General features: G+C 41.8%; 1 protein-coding gene across 1 annotated transcript in view; it reads right to left on the bottom strand.

Annotated features, from left to right (window-relative positions):
• Positions 1 to 22,497, bottom strand: part of LOC138948161 (scavenger receptor cysteine-rich domain-containing protein DMBT1-like) — a 92,855-nt gene that overhangs the window by 53,837 nt on the left and 16,521 nt on the right. The window contains exons 2-3 of the mRNA XM_070319662.1: positions 7,819 to 7,972; positions 1,120 to 1,292 (exon numbers count right to left, since the gene is read on the bottom strand). Of these exons, the coding sequence (XP_070175763.1) occupies positions 1,120 to 1,292; positions 7,819 to 7,972 (327 nt within the window). The remainder of the gene's footprint in view (positions 1 to 1,119; positions 1,293 to 7,818; positions 7,973 to 22,497) is intronic.

Consider the following 22,497-nt stretch of genomic DNA (forward strand, 5'->3'; position numbering starts at 1 on the left):
AAAGCCGATGTCAAATATACACAGGATATTTAAAAATGACCTTCAAAATGTAAAAGCAGATAGCTGACCTTTTTATAAGCAATTAATATGAATGACTGAATCTCCACATACAAGTCGAATGACGCCATCCATTATGCAGACAAAAGGGAACTGGCTTTGCGTATGAATTCATTGACATGAATTTCGTCTGCGGAGGCTTTTGGCAAGCTGAAAACAGGCACCGGCAGGTTTTAGTGAGAAAAGTTAGTGTTTTTAATGAAAACGTCGGAGTAATGGGATACAAAGCTTACACAACTCGAGCCTTTGGCGAGGTAATACCTGAAAATCTACCCGAGGGAAAATATGCAAGATATTCAGGACTCGGAGTGTGTAACCTATATTCATATACCATGTGAGGGTAAATGTGTAAGACGTGTATATGTGTAAAATTCCCCTAACCCACATCCCCTCTTCCCTGGTTTGTATATGGGCCAATGGACATACGTACAATAAACCATCCAAAAGTCAAAGTCTCTCTCTGTGCTGATAACATAATTATAATTATAATCTATTTAAATATTAAATATAATGAACTTGGTGGAAGTATATACAGAGACGCTCCGATGATATGTTGACGGGCATTCGATTCGCCGAAGTATGTGCCATGTTATTCAATTCTTGTGTTTGTTGTATTGCAACAGGTGGTAACGATATACATTCTGGAACATGTCGCAAATGGACTCTTTGGCAAGTGGAATTATATAAAAGCTCAAGCAATTATGAACAAACACGTTTTCCTCGACCCGATGATGTTTTTCATTCCAGATGGTATATGTTAGGCCAAAAAAAAATAGGTCTGTTTACGGTAACCCGACCGACCCTAGTTTTTTCGCGCGACCCTAGACTCTTTTTTGGCATTTGGGGAAAAAAAAAAAAAAAATCTTGTTTTTTTGGCAAAATAACGTAAAAATATGGTTTTTTGGAAAAAAAAAAAAAAAATCCCGACCTACCGACCCTATTTTTTTGGCCTATGTTACCGTAAACAGACCTATTTTTTTTTTGGCCTTATATAGAATCCACGTTTCACTGCGCTAACTGAGCTTGTATACGCTTGCATGGAACAAAATATAGAACACTCACTGATACACGACACACCAGCATCCTTGTTGTGTGAACAGCTGTTTTGACCAAATGGATACACATTTTGACATTTGAGAATGCTGCGCTCTCTTCCTCCACAGTTCACATTCGTCAGATAAACAGGACCATAGCCTTGTTGAAAGAAAGCTGAGGTGTAGGCAGTGGCTTGAGACCTGCAACAAGGTTCATGAATCATGACATACATAGAAAATACTACATGGCTTGCTGTGTCGTACCAGATTTACACGAGTCGCTTTTTAAGATATTCAAATGCGAGCGAAAGAGAAACTGTTCTTGCTTGGCTTTTGCTCCAAACATCCGGGAGTCGACGCGTCCAAATTGAAGACGCTTCTTATATAGGGGAAAGGCCCTAATTACCGGACGGGCGCCTAATAACGGACACGCGATATCTCAGAAATAGGAGGTCACAACAAAAAAAATTTGCGCGAAACGATTCAGTAATATCCCCTTACACTTCGCACCAAAATAACATGGCGACTGAACGCACGCATTCTGCACGGTAAGTGGTTTTCTGTTTTTCGCACTCTCACTGTAATTTTAGACATTTGTAAACTAAGTGCAGCAAGAAGTTACGACTTTCTAAGATGAATTGATTGGTTGAAGTAGATAGTACATACACTATATTAGTAAGTACCATGCAATACGACATACTCAATGAACGCATTTTTCAACAGCTGCATTGTAACTCCAACTAGTGGGGTTTTCCAAATACCGTCCACCACGTGCGCCCAAATAACGGACTATGTAATATGTGTAATATGTAATAAATATATGTGTGTGTGTGTGTGTGTGTGTGTGTGTGTGTGTGTGTGTGTGTGTGTGTGTGTGTGTGTGTGTGTGTGTGTGTGTGTGTGTGTTTAGTTGAACGTGCGGTTAATTCGCTTGACTAAAAATAACGCATAATCCTCTCTCTAGAAAAAGATATATATCTTCATAAAAACTTGCTTTTTGACTGACAAAAGTTGCAAAAACCAACATAATAATTAAATGTAAAAATACATGAACGTTCACGAAAAAGAAAACGGTTGCAATTGTTAATTAAAACATGGTTTCTGCAACTTTTGTTACTCTATTAAGCAGCGAATTTCGTGTCCGGATTTTGGTGACCCCCTGTCCGGATTTCAATCAATCAATATGAGGCTTATATCGCGCGTATTCCGTGGGTACAGTTCTAAGCGCAGGGATGTATTTTTTTTATTTTTTTTATTTTTATTTTATGCAATTTATATCGCGCACATATTCAAGGCGCAGGGATTTATTTATGCCGTGTGAGATGGAATTATTTTACACAATACATCACGCATTCACATCAGCCAGCAGATCGCAGCCATTTCGGCGCATATCCTACTTTTCACGGCCTATTATTCCAAGTCACACGGGTATTTTGGTGGACATTTTTATCTATGCCTATACAATTTTGCCAGGAAAGACCCTTTTGTCAATCGTGGGATCTTTAACGTGCACACGTGTACACGAAGGGACCTCGGTTTTTCGTCCCATCCGAAAGACTAGCACTTGAACCCACCACCTAGGTTAGGAAAGGGGGGGAGAAAATTGCTAACGCCCTGACCCAGGGTCGAACTCGCAACCTCTCGCTTCCGAGCGCAAGTGCGTTACCAGTCGGCCACCCAGTCCCACAGTATTTAGGCAGTAGGTTTCCCAAAACCGGACAATTTGCCGAAAAATTCAAACCTTAATAACTTTTAAAGTATAACAGATTTTGTTCATTCTTTTCATCATGAAGATAAAGGTAGGTTAGATCTACAATAATCCGTTTTCAAAATTGCGCTATGTTATATACTTTGTAAGAAAAATGGGTTTAACCTTAAGTGTCCGTTAATTGGGGCCTTTCCCCTAACCTCTATCACTTCCAACGCCTCCTGCACTCTGTGACGTCAAAGCAAAGAGACGTCACTTTAGAAAGTATAGCGTGAGGTGTTAGTTTTAGAAATTCTACCAGCGGAAACAACAAGCACGAAAGTGGTTCCAAAATGACCTGTCTCGGTCACTTTGGCATCATGAGCAGTGGAAAATAAGGTCCCTGCCAGACCAGTTTGACATGACCTCATCAACATGAGAAAAAAAATTATACCCACTGGTGAATTGAACGATATTTTTATATCATGGGTGGTCTCTCTCACGCATGTAGGATACATTCAGTTAGATCTACCAAGAGACACCGCAATTCGCAATTTAGTTTGACAAAGAAATTGCGCAATAATTTGTAACGTTGACACTATCCGAAACATATTTGGATAGCACCTTATACACAACAATCGCCAGCTTTCTTTACAGCATGAGACAAGGTCTGAGCGTAATCAGCGTGTACATTTGAAAGAAAATGCATTCTTGACACAAATTGTTTTCGTGACACTAGTTCCCTTGAAATGTGATGGAGGTAGCAGCAAGCAGCAAGGAATGTAAGCGAATTTGATTCGACTGATGCACTAAAACAAATCTTGGAAAAAAACAGTTCAATCTAGTGTTAGAATTTCTGTTCAACTTTCGGACTCAATCTGATTTCCGTGTGACCTCGACCAAACAGAAACCACATGGGATGGTCAGCAGTTACCATCAATGAATGTAATTTTAAAAGTCAAACTAGGTAACAAAAGCCTATATTGTTCTGCTTTTGAACCGAAAAAATGCAGCTGTGACCTAATTCGCGTTGTATCGGACTTCCTAATCCGACAGCTGTGCTTTGTGTTGCCGACACCTCGGATGTTACAATCCGACGTATGTAACGAATTTGTAACGGTGTGAACGGCCCCGCTGACCTAGGGAAACAACCCCCGCAGTTAACGTCTGCCTGTCTTCAGTGGTACCATTCACTGTAAACAGTTCCTTCCCTTCAATTGTTGGGAATAATGTTTGATTTGTTTGACCGTGTTTTGTGCGACCCATGTGTTTTCGACTTTATCAAGATGGCGGGTCGTTCTACTACAAGACGCATCAACTTGAAAAGAGCGCTATAGAACTCGTTATGCAGCACGGCTCTATATAATCTTGACATTAGTGATGATGATAGTGGAGATGATATTTTAGATTCTAGTGACGTGTTTGTGCCAATGGACGATGATTTGGGTGATGATTCGGACAATGAAAGTGTCGATCATGACATTGTGTATGATGAATCCACTGACGTAGAAATTGTTTTTGGTTTTTTTGCTTCGAAGAGGTATTTTGACTGGATTTGAAGACCACAAAAGGTATGTTCTTTCAAATGTTTCATATGTTTTCGTAAAGAGCCAGTTTCAAACTTTGCAAAAACGTAAGGTAGGTCAGGTAATCTTGTGTTGATTTTTTTTTAAAATGGCTCAAAATCTAGCGCCGGGAGGAAAAACAGGGGACAATTTAGACGCGCCTTGAATGAGTTTGATTGACAATGTAAGTATGAATTTTGTCCTTGTAACCGTGTGCCCTTCTCTCAAAACTCAAACAACCAAAACAAGATGACACAGGTTAAATTAAGCAAACATATTCTTTAACTCCATATGATGTTGTTGAGAATGTGTGGGAAACGGGGGTTTACATTCAACAAAAACTTCTTCAATATCAGGGTTTAACCTGGGAGAAAAAGGCGATGGGACATTTGTCCCCCTCAACCAAATTCCGATGGGACATAGTCGATGGCAAGAAACGCCAAAGAGGCCTGTATGCGTTTTTCACCAATGATGCAAAATGGTGCAATATATGTTACAGTAAATTCTCAAAACCAGGAAATTTGCGAAATCCCTGAAAATGTCAGTACATTTGTGAATTTCCTGTTTCACTCAGGGATTTCACAAATTTCCTTAAAATGCTAGGAAATTTGCGAATTTCCTGAAACACATTTGAAGGGAAACAAGTGCTTTGTTGGTTGCTTGTAAACCATTTAATGATTCTGGTTTCCCTATATACCGAGCAACAAAAGAAACGCGAATTATTTTTCGATATTTTGATTTTTAAAAACGCAGTTAATCTAAGAGTGACAATTTTCGGGATATAGATGCCCTATGCAGTCATGTGTAACAAAGCTGTTGTGTAAACATTTTCCCATTGCTGCTGTCTCAACGCACGGGACAAACAGTTTCCACGTGAAACACACGATGCGCGCTTACACCACGTGCAAGCGGAGTAGGAGAAACCTCATGTGTGAGATGTGTTCACTGATGCATTAGCAATAAAAAGATACCATGGCACGCTTACTGCCAGTCTCACTTTTGACAGAGTCAAGATGCCAAGATTGACACCAGAACAACGCGAGAGGGCAGTGGGTCGATTATCGGCTGGTGATGGCCCAGAAGCGGTAGCAGTCGCTTTCAATGTGCATCTGTCAACAGTATATCGCCTTCAGCAACGTTTTGTCAACACTGGAAGCACTGCTGATACACAACGAAGTGGAAGACCTCGCGTTACCACACAGAGACAAGATCGCCAGATCCTGCGTCATCATTTAAGAAACCGATTCCATACAGCCAATGAAACAGCCAGGAACACCGTCGGGAACAACCAGAGACTCATCAGTGGCCAGACAGTACGCCGAAGACTTCAATCAATCAATCAATCAATAGGAAGCTTATATAGCGCGTATTCCGTGGGTACAGTTCTAGGCGCTTGTCGAAGAGTTGTCAACACAGGACTAACAAATAAACTAACATCTACAGACGGACACGAACCCTATCACACACTAGCAAACCCTGACAAACATACAACAAACAACTGTTTAACAACAATGTACACATCAATAGCTAGGTCCAAACAAAATAATATTAAGCGCAAAGAAAACACCTCTCACAGAGCACAGCACCAGAATGTCTTTTGGGGCACAACACATCACGTCGAACATGAAAGTCGCAGCCAGCTACGGGAAGAACTGAGTCTTCAACCTACTCTTGAATGCGTCAAGAGAGGGGCTCTGGCGAAGCTCAAGCGGCAGGGAGTTCCAGACGGAGGGGCCCGCGGAGGGGAATGCACGCTGACCAGCAGATGCGAGTTTCGAGCGAGGGATGTGAAGGCGGAGTGGGTCAGCAGCAGAACGAAGGGGACGGTCGGAGGGCTGGGTGTACAGGTCCAGGGAGGATTGAAGGTACTCGGGAGCAGAGTCGTTGAGACACTTGTAGACCAGAGTGGACAGTTTGTAGGAGATTCGGGTGTTGACAGGGAGCCAGTGCAAGGAGCGAAGTAGGGGGGTGATGTGGTCTCGCTTCGTCTTCCTCAACGCCAGCCTGGCAGCAGCGTTCTGGACTCGCTGTAGGCCATGAGTGGATGAGGCGGGGAGGCCAGCCAGAAGGGAGTTGCAGTAGTCCAGACGACTGAAGATGAGGGAGACAACCAGCTTGACACAGGCGTCGTGGGTGAGGTAGTGACGGATGGAGGCGATGCGTCGTAGGTGGAAAAAGCAGGTCTTGATGATGAAGGAGATGTGTGTCTGCATGGAGAGAGTGGAGTCGAGAAAGACGCCAAGGCTCTTGACAGCAGGGGAGAATGGAACAGTCGCGTCATCCAGCTGGAGGTCGGTCACAGTGAGAGAAGCAATTTTCTGTCGTGTTCCAACGAGAAGGGCCTCCGTCTTCTCACTGTTCAGCTTCAACTTGTTCTCATTGATCCAGTTCTTGATGTCAGTGAAACAACTGGAGATGGATCCAAGGAGATCGTCAACGTCCTCTGGCTTGGCGCTGTTCTGGAGCTGCGTGTCATCGGCAAAGGAGTTGTAGTTCAGGCCGTGGCGTTCGATGACCAGGGAGAGGGGTTGGGTGTTCAGGGTGAAAAGGACAGGGCCGAGGACAGACCCTAGTGGGACGCCGAAGCGGACAGGGACAGGCTGAGAAGAGAACAATGTTAAAAGATTGATGAAGGGGGCAGTATGACATGGTTACTGCACCTACACTCATGGTTTTCAGCTTGCCGCTGCTGTTGCCGCTGCTGTTGCTGTTGGCGTTGTATTGCCGTTGATGTCGACGTTGCTGTCGACGTTGCTGTAACTACTGCTGTTGACGTTGACGTCGGTCTTGGCGTTAGCGTCGGCGCAGTTATTACTACTGCTGTTGCTGTTGCACGCACGGAGGCGCTGGGTTTTCACACTGCAGGCTGAAAGAGGAGCGGCTATACTACAGGCCCATGCTCCATGACAGACATTAACCAGAGTTAAGTGCATCCATGTGAAACACCTACCATCTTTATTTCCCTATGTGATGAACGTAAAGCCAAGGCAGCGTGACAATATCTGTGCGAAGTAGTATTGTAGAGTGCAGCTAGATACTTCCGACTTTGCACGGTCAGCGTGCCAGTTTAATTTTCAACCAGTGGCTGACTCTTAGCCAGTCAATTTTTGTACGACACCGTCGTTATTTGATTCCAGTTGTGAGAAGGGAGGTGGCGAGTTTGCATATAAACAGGCACTTGAAACCGTTTATATTTGTTGGATTGAACTCTGTTTTGTTTGACTGCGAGAGTGGATCGTGGTGTGGTTAGTCAGTTAGTAGTAATTGACCGTTCATAGTCATTCATTTGACCATGAAACGTGACACCCCACAAAAATATCAAGTCTTCAGTGTGGAATTTGAGTGCCCAGATCGACGACTAGGCCTCCCACACATTTAAACATTGATTGCAGGAAATAAATGTATTTAACCCTGTAAGTCAACAAAATGAACGACAGAAAACAAATCGACTAGAAACAATGTCTAAGTGGCTTACGGATCATAACCCAGCTGACGACAGACAACTCTGGCATCTTGATCGTCCCATCCGTCGTCACAGATGGTGCCCCATGTTCCGTTGACCAACAGTTCCACCCGTCCTTCATAGGACTGGCTGCCGTCCACCAAACGTATGTCTTCCAGAACGGGCTCTGTGTTGAGTAAAATGATGAAAGTGATAATCAGCATGTTGTAAATCCATTTCAAGCCAAACATTTTTTGACATCCTCTTATATAAGCCATGGAATATGTTTGCGAATGTTATTGATGTTGCTCAACTCTTTCATATGCAGAACTCAGCCCTTTTTTCTCGACAAATGTATTTTATGCACCAGTTCTACGTTGATGAAAAAAGCTGTCCTTTTTTAATTCTACCACAACATAAAACAAAAGTTTAAAACAAATATTTAAAAAACACACATAAGATATACCAACGTGCCTCCTTCTGGACCCTGGCCTAGAAACAATCATAATTTGCATCTCCTTTTTACTCCAAAGACCAAGGCAAGCTCCCTTCAGGATCTTCAGTTAGTTTATAAACCTTCAGAACTGTGTAAAGATCCCCACAAAGGTAATAATATATGATCAGTAGTGTAGCTATGGGGGATTGTCTTGAATCTTAAGGATGAAAAATATCGTACTTTCTTAACCCACACTATGGACAGGGTTGACTTCAAGTACACCTGCAGACTCAGTTTTCTCGCAGATGAAGCTATGACCTACAGATCAGTGGTGGTTACGGCTGTTTTAAGTACTCAGGATCTTGATAGATGCAAGATCAAGGACAGATGCTATGAGCTTATGACAAGTGAAGAATAAAAACATGTTTTTACCATGTTAGTTATGTCCGGCTGACAGTGGTGCAAACATTCATTGGAGAACATTCTTTGCAATTGACCGGGAGGAAACCCGCAAAACATATACTTTGATAATTGAATTTACCGCTGTAGTAATGCAAACGCGTTTTGAGTCAGTGTCTTTTCAAATATTAACCTTAGTTATTCCCCCCCGCGGGTTAGGGGGAAGAATTTACCCGATGCTCCCCAGCATGTCGTAAGAGGCGACTAACGGATTCTGTTTCTCCTTTTACCCTTGTTAAGTGTTTCTTGTATAGAATATAGTCAATGTTTGTAAAGATTTTAGTCAAGCAGTATGTAAGAAATGTTAAGTCCTTTGTACTGGAAACTTGCATTCTCCCAGTAAGGTCATAATTATATTGTACTACGTTGCAAGCCCCTGGAGCAATTTTTTTATTAGTGCTTTTGTGAACAAGAAACAATTAACAAGTGGCTCTATCCCATCTCCCCCCTTTCCCCGTCGCGATATAACCTTGAACGGTTGAAAACGACGTTAAACACCAAATAAAGAAAGAAAGACCTTAGTTATTTTTTAGTCATATATCACATATTTAATGCATAGTTCTGTCTGAGAGAATTTGTCAGGAATAAACCGCTTTTGACAAAATAGTTTTCGGTTGAATCGGAAAGTAAGGCAATTAATCAATTTGGTGTCTTTACAGCACTTTCAAGCTATTACATACCAGTGGTCTGGAACAGTGGTGCAAATGTGTACCTTATTGTTGTTAACATTTTTTCCCGATCATGTTACCAGGGGCTAACAGAATAAATAATTTCCTTCAGCACCACACACACACACACACATACGGACGAGGAGCACCTCAGGTACCGTTCATACGCAGACGGATCTGTGTGACTTCTGTACGTACGAAATCCACATTAGGTACCGTTTGGCTATACACAGTGTGTAACCCGTACGGACGAAGGCGTTAAGTACCTGTTTCCTATACACACTGATGGTTGTTTATAGTGTCAGTAAAGTGTGATTAGGTGAGGATGGAACTTTAGATCTCTTTCATTTTAATATACAACAAACATAAACATTTTGGTTGGTTTCTTTGGGGTTTAACGTCCTTTTCTACCACGAAGGCAATATCGGGGCGGTGTCTGCCGTGTAGACAGGTTAATGTGGTGCCACACTGAGGTAAACTGAGCCGCAGACACCCGACTTAAATCCTCACCCAGTCACAGAATACTGACACCGGGCCAACCAGTCCTAGCACTGTTCCCTATAATGACAGGCGCCTGACAGAGCAGCTGCTAGATTACCAAATTTAAAGTCTTAGGTATGACCCAGCTTGTAAGCCAGGGGGCAATAAGCCTAAATGGGGAAAATCTTACACAGTTCGTAATTTAAGTAAAAACACTAAAACAAAGTCAAACGGTTGCCTAACTTTAAGTTAAAAAAAAAAGACCGAACAATGTTTTTATCCACATTCAGAATATTTTGTTTCAATAGATTGTGTCATTACACTGCTAAGATGGTGTATATGTGTTGGTGTTGGAGGGGGGGGGGGGGGCAGGTGGAGCGAGGGATGGAGGGCCATCTGACTTGGGGTGTTGTCAATGTTGAAGATGGAGAGACAGTGATTGTCATTATTGAAGATAGAGAGTGAATGAGAGAGAGGGGGGAGAGAGGGAAAGAGAAGGGGAGAGAGAGAGGGTAGGGGAGCAGAGAGAGAAAGTGTGTGTGTGTGTAAGATACACTAGAGAGAGGGCCAAGGAAGGATGAGTTTCACTTGTAGGCTATGGAGGGTGTCATTATTGAAGTGAGAGTGAGAGTGAGAGAAAAAGAGAGAAAGTTGTCTGCACTAAGTACCGTATAGGCTCATCTGTACTAAGTACCGTGCATAGGCTTATCTGCACTAAGTACCGCGCATAGGCTTATCTGCACTAGGTACCGTGCATAGGCTTATCTGCACTAGGTACCGTGCATAGGCTTATATGCACTATGTTCCACCGATGTTAAAAAACATGTACATATTATTTTTGTGTGATTTAGGCTGTGTATATGTACGCATGTTAGTACTATATTTCTTCATTTTCGTAGATAAGGCTCATCTGCGTATGTGGATAATACAAGATTCTGAATCTGATTCTGATTAATTTTATAAAGTAAAAAAACGGTTCGCAGTTTTGATGGTACTGAAAGTGTGAAATACACGTACATAACCAACCTTAAAGTTTTTACATATTTAAAACATAATAAAACTTGCTTTCTTGTGTATCAAGCATCATCGACAGCAATTAAGTAACTGAGTAAAAATAGTGAATAGTCGGCTTTGTGAATAGTCGGCTGCACTCTGTCTCTCTCTGTCTCTCTCTGTCTCTCTCTGTCTCTCTCTCTGTGTCTCTCTCTCTCTCTCGCTCTCCCTCTCTCTCTCCCCCCCTGACAATGTTCTTATGTTCATATATGTTCTTAATAAAGGTGTGTGACTATTCAGCCCTGCTACTCGTTTTATTATTATCATATTAATGTGTGGAGAGACTCAGACTCAGCAATTTTATTTCAAAGGATTAGAAGTTTTAGGTGGCCCTAGTTTTTCAACCAGAACCTGTCCCTTGGGACAGCACATACATAGAACGTAAACAGTGATCATAGCATAAGAGAGCAATACTAATGATGTAAGGCAATAGTAATCAAGTGTAGAAAAAGGGAATATATGGTGGTGCACACCTTCCCAGCACTGAGAATTCGGTTATCTAGAGCAGCCATCTATAAATAGCCCAGCCAGCTGCACACAGCGAGCCAGCCAGTCAGCTGAGGGTCAGTCATGACTCGGAAAGCGAATGCCCCCAAGTTGTTTTCCTCTCTGATTTTTTTTTTCAAGTTGTTTTTCAAGTTGTCTGCCCTGGAAGCCCTTGCAGGAAACAAACTTCCTCGTCTGATGGAGAAACTCCAGGAGCTTGCCAAGACTCGACGAGTAGTCCTGCAATGGGTTCCAGCACACTGCGGAATTCCAGGCAATGAAACAGCTGATGAGCTCGCCAAACTCGGAGCCAGGGAGGAACAACCAGACAACCCGGTCAGCTTCGCTGAAAAGAAAACCCTCGTGAAGGCAGCAATGCGACCACAATCCACGAGAGACGCATATCATCTCCTAGAACGATGGCAGCAAGTAGTGATCCTGCGACTACGAACTGGTCACTGTCGCCTCAACGCCCACATGTTCAGGAAGCTGAAGCTGACCCCATCACCAACCTGTCCCTGTGGTCTGGAAGACCAGACTCCAGAACATGTCTTAATGACATGCCCCCAACTCAAACCAACCAGAGACAAAGTGTGGACAGCCTTAGTCCCTCTCCGCACCAATCTCTATGGGAGCAGACAAGACCTGTAGTGGAATGAATGAATGGAGACTATCAAGCTAGTTGGGAACTAAAGCCAAAGTTCGAAACTATCGCTCTAGTGCGCAATGCATGGCACGATATTTTCAAAAGTTCCGACCTAAGTTGGTGACTAACTTGCCCAAATTTAGTCCTCTTCCGAGGAGGACCAAATTCCTTAGTTTCGAACAATTGCAAAAACAAAAATGGCGACCGCCATGACAGTCTTTGATTTTGCTGCACAAAAAAATCAAATATTCGGCAGTCCGACGCATGAACCAGAGAATGATGTCGACAAAGAAGTTGAAACATTGATTGCGCTTTGGAGGGGGTTCAAATACAAGTCGTGAAGTGACCGGCACAGCTGATTTGGGACACGATCTACCTTGAGTCGGGAGATTTGCTATGAATATTGACTAAATTTCCACTTTCTACATCAGAGACTGTACAAATTTGGCTTGTACATCTTCCTGTCGCTGATTTTAATCGGTTTGGATCATCCAACAGGTAAGAGCAAGATTCATCCGTTGTGTGCGTGTAGTTTGTGTGTCCCACGGTGTATGTGTTCGTTTGCGCGCCTCGGTGTGTGAGTGTGTGTCAGAGTATATTGTAATAATAAATTTGTTAGAAAGTGAGAGCAAGGGTAGATCTATGGGCCAGGCAGTACTGTCTGAGTGTCTTCGAAAGCGTGTTCAGTGTCATCTCGGACCCAATAACAGGAGAATAGGCCAACGAGCCATTCTGAAGTGGTGACGATTTGTTTGTTTGCTTGCTTAACGCCCAGCCGACCACGAAGGGCCATATCAGGGCGGTGCTGCTTTGACAATCCATATAACGTGCGCCACACACAAGACAGAAGTCGCAGCACAGGCATCATGTCTCACCCAGTCACATTATTCTGACACCGGACCAACCAGTCCTAGCACTAACCCCATAATGCCAGACGCCAGGCGAAGCAGCCACTAGATTGCCAATTTTAAAGTCTTAGGTATGACCCGGCCGGGGTTCGAACCCACGACCTCCCGATCACGGGGCGGACGCCTTACCACTAGGCCAACCGTGCCGGTAGTGGTGACGATGAAAGACACAGTTGTTGTTTTTCTGACAGTGACATTGACAATGAACGATCGTCGATGCATCAATGATTATGCACAGCAGCATCGGTTTCTTTGGAACTGTGCACTGTTGACTGAATTGTGTTGGCACTGTTGACTGAATTTCCCACGGTGGAGCAATGAACAGTAGACACTAAAACAAAGCAAATCTAATGCATTGAAGCATCGCTGTAGATATATCTCATTCAAATTTCAACTAACAATATAATGCAGTGAATGGCAAATCTATCTCTGAATAAACTGTTGTGTATCCTTATTTTTACACTGTAAATGTCATGGTTCACACTGCACTCCCAACATTAGAAGTATGTGTTCAAATCTGAATGCATGTATAATTTGATATAGTAAGTGTGTAAAGCCAAGTGTAACACTATATATTATAACTGGCCCAAAACAATTTTGTTATAATATATATATATATATATATATAAACTCGGAGGCAAAAGAAACGCAAATAAAGGATGCGTTAATTAAACCTTTATGGACTTGAAATAAAAAGAAAATAATGATACTAGCATGTTCTGCACGTGTTGTTTTAGCGGTCTTATCTTGTCAGAACCGTGTTTGCCGTTTTCTGGGTGTTAGGAAACGTTACCGTTGCTGAGCTTTGGTTCAGTTTTGTGTGTTGCATGTAGTTGACTTATTTGTACTTTGTGGGAAAGTACCGATATTATATTTTGTAAACACAATATTTATGCTTGGACGAGAATGCAGGTGAACTTTCTAGTCCTGTCAAAACAAGTTGTTTACCACGCTGTTTTTAGTGTGAGTTCGTGGCGTTCGCTCAGATTAAGGGCGTCGGCACCTTTGATGTACGTCACTATTCTAGTCCATGGGCGGTTCGTATATAATGTAGTTGTATCATGTTCGGTCTGGAATATTCTCGAGATTGAGTATTTACTATATATGCCAGCGCGATTTGAATGTTAGAAAGCTTCTACTTTGAGTTCTGCTACGATGTGCAGTTGTATGTATGGAATGCTAAATAAATCCTCGAACTCAATTTGACGAGTTGTTTTCTGCTGCTGCGAAGACGGGCGACGTAGAATAAAAGAACACAACTATACGACGTTTGAGAACTTGTGGCAATCTCAAGTGTCGTGTAACACTGGGTCACACGTGAGGTCTTGTTGACGGGGATCCCAAACCGTCATGGGGACCACTTTCAGCACATGCACAATGTGGAAAAGCAGCTTTTCGTGTTCAGAGTGTTCAGGCAAGCTGTACCGTACTCACAAAACTGTTACAACATTCATTTCTGCGACACAGGCGCGATGCTGAGACTATCACCAGATCAGCGCCAACAGGCGATCGGGAGACTTGATGCCAGACGATCAGTTCAGCAAGTTGCTAGGGCATTTGGAGTAAATGTCACCACGGTTTATCGCCTGCAGCAAAGTTTTCATGCCACTAACAGTACCTGCGACTTACCAGGACGTGGCAGACCCCGGGTAACAACAGCCCGACAAGATCGCCTTCTTGTCCATCAACACCAGCGAGATGCATTCGAAACTGCCGCCAACACAGCCCGTGACACATTTGGGGTGCATGGACAACCCGTCAGTGAAAGAACTCTACGCCGACGCCTTGGTGGGCAGAACCTGGTAAATCGGCGTCCTGCTCGACGTCCTGTCTTGACAGCTCAGCATCGCCTGGATCGTCTAGCCTGGGCCCAGCAGCATGCCCACTGGCGCCATCGGGACTGGCGGAGGGTTCTTTTTTCGGACGAGAAGCGCTTTTGCCTGGAACCTGGCGATGGGCGTGTCCGGATCTGGCGAAGACCTGGACAGCGGTTTGCTAACAATAACATCCTGCAGCATGATCGATGGGGAGGTGCCAGCGTCATGATATGGGGCGCCATTGGTGTCAATTAGCGAGTGGGACCTGTCGTCTTTCAGAACGTCGGCCAAGGCCGTGGGAATGGTGTCAATGTAGACCGCTACATCAATCAAGTCCTGCGTCCCTATGTGGTTCCATTTGTCCAGAGGTACCGGAACTGCCTGTTCCAGCAAGACAATGCCCGTCCCCATACTGCACGTGCTACCCAGGACAGGTTGCGTCACAACAGCGTGAACATTCTGCCTCATCCTGCTCGATCTCCGGATCTCAACCCAATCGAACACTTTTGGGACATCATGCAAAGAAGGATTAATGCCCTTGCCCGGAGACCCCGCACAGCAGCAGAACTGTGTGCTGCCGTGACCCAGGTGTGGGCTCAGGTCCCTCAGCAGCAAATTAATCACTTCGTCCTCTCCATGTACCGGAGGTGCGCCACAGTCATCAACGCCCAGGGAGGAGCAACACGCTATTGACTTTCAACAGTCTTCAAACAGTGTTCAGTGGAACATGGCACGTCATGCTCTCATCCCAATACACTTTTCCGTATGGTTTTTGTATCGGTCAATTCGTTTCCTTGTTATTGTTAACCCGAAATAATTAATTCGACATTAACATTTATGGGTAACCCATCTTCACTGCAGCATTTGCGTTTCTTTTGCCTCTGAGTTTATATACAAATGAAGAAAGAAGCTGACTTCACTTGAATCACTGCCACTGAAAGTGTGTCTATTGTGTATTTTTAGAAGGGTTATTCAACAATGACTTATTTCTCTGTTTAAATACCGGTACTTGATATTAACTCTGCGTGAACAGAAGTAAATGCTGCTGTATAAACTATGATTGTGAAAGAGGGGATACAAGAATCAATGTGCGAATGGTTTAATTATAACACAGTTATTATTTATTGTTAATTAATTATTTTATGGTGGGTTTTTTCAGGCCTCCTAAGAAACCAGGTCTCGGTATTTCGTTGGCCTTCATATTTCCTACTTGTAAAATGACTCTCAAAGCTAACCGAGACTAGTTGAGGCTGTATCAATGCGCTGAGTTGGGGCATTCTGACCAATCACAGGATCTGTTTCATTAAAACGCAAACTTGATTAAATTACAGGATACGTTATTTGCGTTTTTGACCAAAATATGACATTTTACACAGATCGAGACAGTCAATGTTCTCCGAGACCGCGATAGCGGTCGAGGTGAACCATGACTGTCGAGATCTGTGTAAAATGTCATATTTTGGTCAAAAACGCAAATAACATTTACCGGTATGTATCGATCGAATTCCTTTCAGGTACTGACTTTGTTGTTGTTTTGACGATTGAACGAGCACACACACATGCAATCAAACACATAAGCTTCATATTTGGGCGTTTCAGGTTGACCGAAACTTCAAAGGAACTACAAAACACACGTCATGTACTGACTTTGTTGTTGTTTTGACGATTGAACGAGCACACACACATGCAATCAAACACATGACGAGTGTTTTGTAGTTCCTTTGAAGTTTCGGTCAACCTGAAACGCCCAAATATGAAGTTTTGTAGGCCTCTGACGTCACATGGCTCAAAGAAGGGAAATCCAATGTCCAATCGATACATATGTTGATATCATTTTCGTTACATATCTGTTATCACTTGCTCGCAGTTAGCATATAAAACATAACGCTTTGAATGAGTTATTTCTAATATGCTGACTGTTATGCTACTCTTACACTGTGCCGAATTTCCCTTGCGAATAGAATTTTCCAGTAATTCGCAATGATCGGGACATGGTCGCAAGACATTCGTGAATGTTCTTAACCATGTGCTACCATTCGTCTCTTGTTTCGAACATAGCAACATGTTCCTAATATTCGCAAGGAAGTCATATTCTTAACTTTTTTGCAACGTAGTCATAAGTATTCGCAAGACATTCGTAATCATCGCAATGTTTTTGTAACGCTCGCAAGGAATTCGCAACCATTCGTTTTGCCTATCTTACACTGCCGAATATCCTTGCGAACATTTGTAATCATCGAAATGTATTCGTAACGCTCGCAAGGCATTCGCAAACATTCGTTATGCATGTCTTACACTGTGCCGAATATACTTGCGAATATGTATTCGTATGCATTCGCAATGATCGGTAGACATTCGCAAGCACTCGCAACCATTCATAAGACATTTGCAAGGAATCGTAAGGATTCGAATGATCAATATTTGTCCTGTCCATTTGTCTCTTTTTTTTGCCGAATACAACATGTTCATAATATACACATTTCTTGCAAATGTCTTACGAATGGTTGCGAGTGCTTGCGAATGTGTACCGATCATTGCGAATGCCTTGCGAGCGCTACGGATACCTCTTACGATGATAACGAATGGCTTGCAAATACATATACGAGTACGTTGCGAAAAAGTGAAGAATATGCCTTCCTTGCGAATATTAGGGGTATGTTGCTAATATTCGCAACAAGAGACGAATGGTGGCGAATGGTTAAGAACATTTACGAATGTCTTGCGACCATGTCCCGATCATTACGATGTATTGGTGAATTCAATTCGCAAGGGAAATGCGGCACAGTGTAAGAGCAGTATTACGAACAATGCGAATTGCATAATCGCTTTATTCGTAAAATGTTTGCAAACACTCGCAACACTCGCAAGGCCACTCGCAACGTTCGTGATGCAGCTGCAAGACATTTTGTATATGGATTTGTATGCATTCGCAATAATCGGTAAGGCTTCGAATTTTCAATATGTTTTCCTGTCCATCCGTCTCTTTTTTGTGTGCCAAATACTTGTTCATATTCGCAAGGATATTCGGCACAGTGTAAGACAGGCATTAGCAAATGATAGCAGACATGTCGAGAAAATGGATTATCAGCATGAGCCGGAGGCGAATTAGAAATAACGGTTTTATTGCGTCTATTTCGACCAAAAGAAATTTCAACGCGACCCCGCGAATTAGACGGAACACTGCAATGGGAACTAAATCGCTCTTATCTGATTATGCCTGTCAGTCAAAGCATTCTCGTGACCTGGGTCATCCAATCAGAATCACTCACCTGACGTGATGAATATTCACAGGTCAAATGCGTTCACTCAACAATCTCACAAGATAAACCATGCTTGAACATGCGTTTTAGTTGCTTCGATATCTCTTGTCCAACTGAGAGGGACAGATTTCGAAACGACGCCAGAGAGAAAGGAAATGACGTAAAGATATATTTGACGTAAATTAAGTGACGCAATTTCACTTGAATCGTTCAGAACTGTGAGTGGGTCGGCATTGCAAAGGCAGAGGGTGGGTGGTTCCATGCCGTTCTGTAAAGCGCCCACCCACAAAACTGGCTTTTAAATATTTTGTAGGGGGTCCTGATTTGGCCTATATGGTCCGCTGGACCCAAAAAGCAACAATTATCAAATAAAATAAAATATTTGTTAGATAGAGAGTGTAGTATCTGACAGCAGTTGAAGTGTCATTCTTTAGAAATTAGTCACACTGATATTATTAGTTCCAATGTTAACTTTGTCTTGTTAATTTTTAGCGTGATAAACAAAAAGGGTCCATGGCTGAACGTTATAACATTTAGGGGGTCACCTAGAATCAGTCCTGATTGGTTAAAAAGCCATATATGGTGCGCTGGAATGGTAATAATACCGGTTAATTTTCACCTAACTAATTATCGAAGCGGATACTCCGAATAAGACGTAACAGCCGGGTGCAGTTGGGATTGAACCGTGACCTTATTCACGTGACCTCGTGCAGCAAATCACTTGCCTGACCTCATAAATATTAACAGCTGAAAAGTTCTCACTCAATCTCACTCCAGTTAAACTGACTTTCTGTTGATTAAATTTTTCTTGTGCAAGAAAAAGGGAAAGATTCAGAATCAACAGCAGACAGTAAGAACATGCCGTTGAACTACATTTGACGTAATGGTGTTTTTAATGAGTTATGCAATTTAATGTAATTCTTCAGATTTTTGATCATGCAATTTTCAAGCTCAGCACCAAATGGCATTTTTAGAAGGTGGGTGGAGCTTTGCCATGTAGTACCCCCACCCCTATCGACACATTTTTTTTCTCTCGGTATTTTAACATGGTAAGGTGTATTATTGTTAACATGAAAAGTGCGCCATTCCTTAAAATTGGTCGCCCTGATATTTGTATTCAATATTTTAGTTTGTCTTCGTTACTCTTAGAGTAATAAATAAGATGAAGTTGGTTTCATTAAAGGTAGAAACGTCTCTCATACGCTGAGAACAATAGATGATGTTATTGAACACTTTAGATTACAAGAAAAACCTGGTTTGGTACTTGCTTTGGATTTCAAAAAAAGCATTTGACAGCATATCGAAAGAGTTTATGTTATATGCCTTTAAGAGATACGGATTTGGAACAGATTTTTTACGTTGGGTAGAAGTATTGTTCAGTAGCACAAGAAGCTGCATTGGATACAACGGTTGGCTCTCAAGTGATTTTGAAGTCAGCTGTGGAGTGCGACAAGGTTGTCCTTTCTCACCACTAGCTTTTGTTATTGGAATTGAGCTGCTTGCAACCCGATTTCGAAAAGCTTCTGAAGTAAAAGGCTTGGAAATTGAAACTGACGATTCAGAAGAACAGATTGAGTTTACATGACGTAATGTCGATACAGTGGAACCTACAACACAGACACCCCCCCCCCCCCAAAGTTTAGGGTCGGCGCCGAAATTTAGGGTCGGTCGGGTGACCAGAAACAGACAATTTTTGTGTTGGCCTTATGTATATGCTGCTACTGAAGAATTTTCGAAATTGTATTTTAATGATAAAGTTATGTTAAAAGCTAGAGACTTTCGAAATTTTATGACAGATATGAAATATAGTCCACCCTGCTGTGTTCCATTTTGGCTGAACAAACTTGGTATTAATATTGAAGAAAAAGTTTGGCTCAATGCAAAAGAGACAACGACAGAAACCAGACTAAAAGAATTACAGTGGAAGATATTACACAATATATACCCAACCAATATTCTTCTTTTAAAAATGGGACTCACAAATAATGATAAATGTCCATATTGTATTGAACAAGTTGATTATATTGAACATTTCTTTTTCTATTGCAGTAAAATTCACCATTTGTGGAAGCATGTTGAAACATTGTTTTACGATCGATATAACATAGCAATTATTTTACAAGCAACAGATGTGCTGATTTGTGTGCGAGATAAGAATGGTTTGACACATGATATGTTTAAGTATCTTACCCATTTAATCTTGATTGGAAAATTGTGTATAAGTAAATTTAGATATGGGACACCCCTTGAAATATTATTTATTTTTCAAAGGGATTTAACCCTCAGGGGACTGGTATAAAACAAGTGTAAGTTTAAATTGAGTGTTTGAAATAATAATATTTAGAGACTGTTATTTACGGGATAGAAATGTATGATAAAAAAAAAGGAATACATTTATGTTATGATTATTTTTATTTATTTACTTAAACATATTAGTTCACTGATAAAGTTTGTTGATCTAAAAATGTACACATTTGACTGAGAAAAAAAAAAGAAAAAAGAAAAAAGATTGTCAGTAAGCACTGGTGTCACATGACTGATGTGAACCAGTTGATTGGCTAATGGCGATGCGCTTAAATCTGTTAGCGCACTCTTGGAGTGCGCTAACTTTTCCACAGAGCGTATTCTTACGCCCTTTGCCAAAGGCAAAGCGAGACTGTACTCTCATCCTCAGAATTAATTAATGACATGTACGTAGCTTATATTCTCCACAATACCAAAATACCATAAATTGCCTGCTTCTCAATTAAAGCAGAAGTGGGTTTTTTCTGACAGATTGCATGTGCCTGTGCCACAGTTGCCACTGATCTAAAAATAGATCCCGCTGTGTCTAATTTATCAGTTTCGATTTGCGAAGATTCTTCTCATAATTATGCCGTAGCTTATTATCCACATTACCAAATGATGAGTTAGTATACAATTCCCATCAGCTAACAGAAAACACAAGTGTTATTCCGATAACGTACCAGCATTTGGAATATACGTAGCAGACTACACTGAAATACGACTGCATCAGTTCAGTAAATGAATGGTTTCCGAATTATTATTTCAAGGCAAGAACAATCGGAATCGAAAACGAAAAATCGAAAAATTTGCAAAATCAATGTTCCCGTGTTAAAATTGACAAAAAATCAGAACCGCTAAAACGAAACATGTTTAGCATGTCATTAGACAGAACAATCAAATCTGCATCCAACTCAGTCAGTTTTGTTCACATATCTTGTCTAACATGGACGCTATGGCATGCTGAGCGGTGAAGGTGTCAATCCTCTCAGCAGGCATAAAAGGCAGTTTTTGACGCCGTTTTAGCGGGAAATGAGACAAAAATTGGTACATTTGAGTAACTCGCAAACGTATTGCCTTCAAACTTTCGGAGATCTGTGCTTACACATGTCGTAAAGTAGAAACGAAATTTCAAGTTATTTGAGACATTAGGTCTGCTGTTATTTGTCATGTCAGAAAGAGTTCTTAAATTGACGGTAGGTTTTTGCTGACTCATCGAAAAATAATAATTTGTTCAAATCGTCAAGAACAATAACAGACGCGCCACATACTCAAATTCCATGTACACATTTTATCAGACATGGATGGTATGAGGATTTCAACGCGAAAGTAGTTTTTACCCAGCAAACACACAACGTAAATACGACGTTGCGAAAATGTGAATTTTTCGTTTCATTAGCAACGTTGCGAACTTTACGTGAAGTTTACGTTGACCCAACCAAAAAACGCAACGTAAAACCAACGTTGTGTCATTGTGAGATTTTGGTGTTCTTTCGACGTTGTAATACAACGTAAATTTTACGTGAATTTCACGTTGCATTTTGGTGTCTTACAAATGTTGCGAAGATTACGTGAAATTTACGTGGATCCAACCAAAAAACACAACGTGAAAGCAACGTTGCGTTACAGTTGTGTTTTTTTGTTTTTTACACGTTGGTACATAACGTAAATTTCACGTGGATTCCACCTTAAAAAGCAACGTAAAATCGACGTTGTATTATTGTGATTTTCTGGTGTTCGAACAACGTTGGTATACTCACGTGATTTTCACGTGAAATTCACGTGATTTAAAAACAAAAGTTAGTTTGATACAACAAACGTTCCTACAACGTAGTTTCAACGTAAACACACAACGTTGGGGTTTGATTGATCGCCAACGTGCCCTCAACGTGAAATCCACAACGTAAATCCTACGTCAGTCATTACCAATTTTTCACCTGCACGGTTTCGTATTGTTTATCAATATATATCCCATGACCTCCCTTCTTTGTCTCTGTTACTTCAGTATGGGTATATATGTTGTATTTTTATAGCTCAATAAATACATCATGGACTCAAAAAAATATATGATAGTGCAGATTCCGATTTGGGCGAAGAACTACTTTGCTCCCGACCTTTGACCTCGCGCCGAACAATGTGACACATTTGTATGAAGTTCCAAAATCGTATTGCACGGCTCAGAAAACCATATCTTGCACGCAAAAATGAATCTCAGA

This window comes from Littorina saxatilis, linkage group LG15 (genome assembly GCF_037325665.1).
Source record: "Littorina saxatilis isolate snail1 linkage group LG15, US_GU_Lsax_2.0, whole genome shotgun sequence".
NCBI classification, from domain to species: domain Eukaryota; kingdom Metazoa; phylum Mollusca; class Gastropoda; order Littorinimorpha; family Littorinidae; genus Littorina; species Littorina saxatilis.